The following is a 6,228-nucleotide window of genomic DNA, read 5'->3' as shown; positions in this document are numbered from 1 at the left end:
ACCCGCACATAAGCTGAAATTCGAACCTGAGATATCCAGAATGAAACCATAAGGAAAACCAGCCACTAAACACAACAATAATCCACTTATGCAATTACTAAATTGATTTCCTCAGCAAATCACCGACATTTAATAATGATTATATACATGTTGACAGCATAAAACTCTCACCATTCAACTCACATCACTCAGTTAATCTTTGAAAACATCTAACTCAACTAGACAATTACCATCATACATGAAGTAAAATCAGAGAGAGAGAGAGAGAGAGAGGCATTATGGTGATTATACAGAAGCACAAAGGGTTAAACACACGAGCAACTATTTGTTCTAGTTTATTGAATCAACACATAGGATAGCTTCATCCTCAATTATTCGAAGCATCTGGTGGACTGCACCTGCTATCTCATCTGCTGAGTTGAGTCTGCATCCTTCGTCCACCTACATATTATTTCTTGAATGTTATTTCATTGATGTTTCAAATTGTAAAATTCAATTCATGATTATCATTCAATTTCTAAAAGTGATTGCAAGCAAGTATTTATAGATAAGAATATGTGCTAACTACACTAACATATACGCTAACTATGCTAACATATACGTTAACTACATATATGCTAACATATATCAACACAAATATGTTGAATAATATTTCCTTAAATTTAAATATAAGACAACCAAACAAAACTTGGAAACAATGTTGTTTTTGGAAACAAACATCTTTTTCTGCCCATCACTTCTAAAAACATTAACGGAATTAGGTCACACATGGTGATAATATTTAAATATATAATTCTTTTTCTTCCAAAATGATGTCTTGTAATGTATTATTGGTAAATTATTGGAGAATACCACGTCTATATTTGCAAAAAAAGTTAAAAACTGGATAGACCGACCCCTTGGTTAGTTCTATTTCCTTGACCATGATGAAAGTTTTATTTTCCAAGAAAAAGAATATGGTGTCTAATGATCAAAAAGGAAAGCACTGGTAGTATCTCAAAAGCTGGTTTTTTGGCATTGTGAAGTCATCCAATGTAAAGTCATTTTCTAAGCACACTTTTGCATGAGCAATATATCACATCCTATACATACCGTTTAATTTAATTAGACGTAGCCATCTCCTCTCTTTTTACGTGAAAACAACCCTTTAATTTAAGGAAAATTGGTTTCAATAATCTTAACTTACTATAACTTATTGACGAATAATAATAATTCAAATTTAAAACTTGACCTGTGATAATCGTATCTTTCATTTTGTTGCTTCAAGCAATCCTGGTAGCGTAGTCGTTATAGATTTATACTTGATTTTCACTCGATTTATCTAATAGTAATAATTATAAACAAAATGGAGAAACGTACTGGTGAGTAGTGAAATCGAGTATGTAAATCGAGTGTTAAATCTATGATGATTATGATACCGGGATTACTTTTAACAACAAAAATGAAAAATTAGGATTAACATTTATCAAAGTGTAGGTATGAATTACAGGGGTGGCTCACGGGATAGCGAAAATAAGTTAGGCTTTTAGGCCCACACTTAATTAAGGCTTCAAGTCTTAAAAAACATTATATATAGATATATTATAATGTGTAAAGTAAATTCAAAGTACCGTATTGGTGTAACGGTAAGCTTAATTGTTACTAAGTATAGGTTATGAATTCAAAACTTGTAATAAAGAAATCCCCCCCCTAACAATTGTCATGAAAAAGCCACAAAATCTTGTTCGATTTAGGTCTCCACATTTTTTGAGCCGACCCTGATGGATTATTATCGGATAACAGCTGATAGTTAATTTAGTTGCATACCTTAACACTGATGGAGTAGAGAACCAAAGGGTCCAAGGTGGTGACATTAAGGTGTAGCACAGACAAATGAAGTGTGTGAAAACAAGCCACCATTTTTGAGAGTTGAGTGAGCCGTTTTCGCGATATGATTCGAAGATTGGCGTGCGTTTCAATCAAAGTGACTTCGATGTCCGCAATGGCTGCCTTGCTTTTTGAAGCGTACTTGTTGGGAATTTGAGAGCAAGTGCATTGTGGATAAGAAAAAAACTGTGAAAATGGAGGTGATAACTTTGTGAAATTATTATAACTATCTTGTCCACCTTCTTCTTGTTGTTGAGTCATAAACTTTTGAGCTTCAAGAGATTGCAAAAGATGTTCAAGCACCTTCACAAATTCTATAGCACCACCAACTATAGAAGCTTGGTCACCCTAGAAAAATTTAACACAAAGGGGTATAACCGTCATTATTAAAAAATTTTAACTCTTGCAATTTATCGATTTCTCATTCAAATATAGTCACATTTAGTAATAATAATTAAATTACAATAATTACTATACTAAATTTCCAGCACTATGAACTAATTATTATTATTATTATTATTAATATTGTAAGCCTAAACAATGAAGTCAACCATTTGTAACCGTAAAACTTTGGCATGTTATTGTTGTTCATTGCATCCGACAAATTGACAAGAAAAAGGATCTCTAAAAAGAAGAGAATGCTTTTATAGATATCAAACACTGTTAACTACAGTGTTTGTAGATTTTGTACCATGAGAGAGAGATGTTACACAGCTGTTTAAATTGGTGAAGATGAATTTTAAAATTTTATTGTTAAAATTTTAAAATATAATTTCATAATCTTCATAAAATTGTTAAAAAAACACTCTTTAGAAAGAACAAAAGTGAATTCCAATGTGTTCTTTTGAAGGACAATAAGAAAAAAATATATGTATAATGATTACTTTTTGTAGCACTTAATCATGTTCTAATTTAATTCCACATATGCAAAATGCTTTTTGCATTATACAACTTTATTCAAAAACATTATATATCCATCAAATTAAACAATTCATGAAGACTAAACCCTATACATTCAATACAAAATTAAGATATACATTTAGTAAGAAACAAACCCTTTGAACGTATGATTCCGGCATGAGAGACCTCAAGACAGCAAGATGCTCATTCATTTGTTTCCTGCGGTTTCTTTCGACCGCAATGTGAGTCATTCTTTGAGTTTCAGCTTCTTCTTTGTTCTTGCAAACCCTAGGCCTTCTTCTCCTTTTCTTCTTTTGAACTCCTAAATTATTATTGTTATTATTATTATTATTATTAATATTAATATTAATATCATTGTTGTTGTTGTTGTTGTTGTAAGCTTGCACTGCCAAAGACATCTTTGCAGTGGTTGTAGTGAGAGAAGAATTAGAACTCATAATATCCATTGCAGTTCCTGCAAGTTCTTCAGATATGGGATTAGGGTTTGAGTTTTGGTTTTGGTTTTGGTTTTGGAGATGGATGAAGAAGCTGCTACAAGGATTATTATTAGTAGTGGTGGTGGTTTCAGATGAGTCATTGCAGGTAAAAGGGGTTGCAGAGATGGTGTCATAGATTATGAAGTTGAGGAGCTCATTGGAAGAAAGCGTCTCTAAAGCCATACTCTTTCTCTCTCTTTCTCTCTTTTTGTTATCTAATGTGTGGCAACTTTAGGCTTTTGTGTTTGTTCACATATATCTATTTATATTATGTGAGGGAAGAGTTGTGCAACCTTATGCTATACTATACTATACAATTCAATCCATTAACTTTTGTTTAGACTAGATTGACTAGTAAGCAACTATTATTGCTAGCATTTGTGTTTGGATGGTTAACATTTCTTAGAATGTACTCAGGACCTAGTGTGGGGACTCAAGATATATTTTAATTGGGGTCAGTTTTTCCACTTAAATGTCTCTTGACCCCATGTCCTAATTTTCTATTAGTGTTCGCTTCGAGATGTAAGATGGTAAAAGACTAATTGTATTCTATTGAATAGAGGATTACTATAAATGCTTAACATGCATTAGATACGCGAATGAATATCAAGCTAATTACAAAATGCGTTTAAGGTTAAAATCTAATTACGTTCGTATCCAGATATGTTTTCATAATTACGCTCAGCATCCACAATTAAGCTCAATATAGGTTGATGATTTCGAGATCGTGTAATGTGATTTCATTTATCAATTTCATGAATATAGGTTGCTTTGTACCTACTGTAAGGTAATCAATTATTGTATTCTGTATATAATAGACCCGTGAGTTTGATACTAAATTCTAAATACTATATGTTTCAATACTCCCCTCACAGTAAAAGCGGTGGAAAATCAGGCACTCATGGAAGACAATAAGAAAAGGAAACATAAAAGAAAAGAACAGTAATTAAAAAAAAAAAACTAGTCACGATCTTGTTTTCTATGTGCATCTCCAAAATTCAGCAAAAAATCCATATTCTTCATGATTCTGCCCTAAAAATAATCAATATCCTTAAAGTTAGTGATCTCGTAGTTTTGCCAAGGGACATTGGAGGAGCGTAGTCAAGTAAAGGAGCGACAACGTGATCGTGGTCAGTCGGAGCCTCGGCACGACAACAAACTACTCGATACAGAAACTGAGGTAAGGATGATTTGACATTGGTGCGGCAGACGGCTTCCCCCTGTTTTGGTTCATTGTCCTAGGAAGGATAAACACAATCAATATCACAACTAGAATTATATTGCTTTAATCTTGATAAATCAATTAGAGAGATCCGTCTCAACTTGACATGTAATCATAAAAAATTAGATGCAAAGATCAAAGAGGTGTAGAGGCCAGTAGTGAGTAGTAGTGAGTAGTAATTTAATTGATGGATGTGGCTCAATTAAAAATCAATGAAACCAACCTTATGTATTAATTTAATTGTTATGACAACTTGTATAAGAGGATTTCTAGTGATCAAAACAATACTATTAAGGCCGAATATCAAAGTCTAAAATCGAGTACAATTAGTTTTGGAAACTTGAACCGTAACGAAACTATAATAGAATGCAATACAAAAAGATAATAAGTAACTAAAGAAGTGGAAGGAAGTGGGTTTGGGGCGACATCCATGGCACGCTACAAAAGAGCAGCCGTGACAACACGTCGCCTTGTCTAGGTATTGTGTCAAGTGAAGATGACTAAGATTTATATGTATGTGTGTGGCGCGATTGAGGTGGTAGGGACTAGGGAGCCAAAGGTGGCTCTTATACCATCTAAAATGATAAAAGACGGATTGCTTTCCATTCAATAAAGAATTACAACTTACAGTAAAAATCGAATGCGTGCCATCGATCAAACTAGCAACTATAGGTGTCAATATGGGTTACATAAATAACAATAATTTGACGTCGTCATCGATCAAACTAGGGAATCTATATATACAGTATTATTTAGTATATTACTAATATTTGTTAAAAGAATAGGTATTATAACTTTTATATTGTTTTTATATATGTTTTTTTTTAAATGCATATGTAACAATGGCAACGGTGTTTATCTCAGAGGATTATAACACTTGTCATCTCTATTTAGAGGTGCACAAATCGGGTATTAAAAAAACCCGGGTTTGGTATGGAACTGGGTTTGGGTATGATCGGACATCGGAAAATTGGGTATTAGTAATACCCGGGTCGGGTTCGGGTCCGGGTATTGAAGCGGGTCTTTAATACCCGGGTATTTGAATACCCTATTTCCGGGTTTTGAAAAAAACCCGTTTTCCGGGTATTTGAATACCTTATTTCCGGGTATTAAAAAAACCATTTTTCTGCAGCGTTCTTCTGTTAACAAGTCTGCTTCGTTTTTTTTATTCTAACTCTATTTTTTGCATATAAACTTCAAAGTTCATTCAAACATATGCAAACTACTAAACAATGATATAAAAAACATATATTTTGTGTTTCAAATTGTTGTTTGGTATATCAAAAGGCGTTGCTCAAAATAATATTTATATCAAATATGTGGTTCATAAAGATCCGTAGGCTATAAATCTGTGGGTAGCCACACAACCACTGCCAAGTGTCACACATACACAATTGCACAAACACTAATATCCGGATATGCAAAAAAATCTAGTTCGGGTATGCAAAAAAACGGGGTTCGGGTATGCAAAAAACCCGGGTTTCGGGTATTACTATAACCGGGTTTCGGGTATTATCTGGTTTATATCGGGTACGGGTTTGGGTTCGGGTTTCAGCATTGATAGTCATACCCTATCCATACCCTACGGATAGGACCAGGTTCGGATATTAAAAACCCGGGTTTAATACCTAAATACGTGCATGAGCCAAGAATCAAAGCTGAGCCATCTATAAAAAAAACCATAATGACCACCTCAAAAATGTGATGTTGGCTTTTTATCTCGTTAATATGGTTTCGAATCTA

At 33.5% G+C, this 6,228-nt stretch overlaps 1 protein-coding gene across 1 annotated transcript; it reads right to left on the bottom strand.

Annotated features, from left to right (window-relative positions):
- Positions 1–316: 316 nt before the first annotated feature.
- Positions 317–3,446, bottom strand: LOC143529042 (transcription factor bHLH94-like). Its single transcript, XM_077024925.1, has 3 exons — positions 2,922–3,446; positions 1,807–2,214; positions 317–441 (listed from the first exon to the last, which is right to left on the bottom strand). Exons 1-3 carry the CDS (start codon positions 3,444–3,446, stop codon positions 331–333), a joined length of 1,044 nt encoding a protein of 347 aa, XP_076881040.1. The 3' UTR covers positions 317–330.
- Positions 3,447–6,228: the final 2,782 nt, after the last annotated feature.

The sequence above is a fragment of the Bidens hawaiensis genome, unplaced genomic scaffold, assembly GCF_021521415.1.
Source record: "Bidens hawaiensis isolate Kalapana, Puna unplaced genomic scaffold, B.hawaiensis_p1.1 tig00008409_1, whole genome shotgun sequence".
Classification (NCBI taxonomy): domain Eukaryota; kingdom Viridiplantae; phylum Streptophyta; class Magnoliopsida; order Asterales; family Asteraceae; genus Bidens; species Bidens hawaiensis.
Note: the sequence above shows the minus strand (reverse complement) of the source record. Positions and strands in the feature narration are given on the sequence as shown.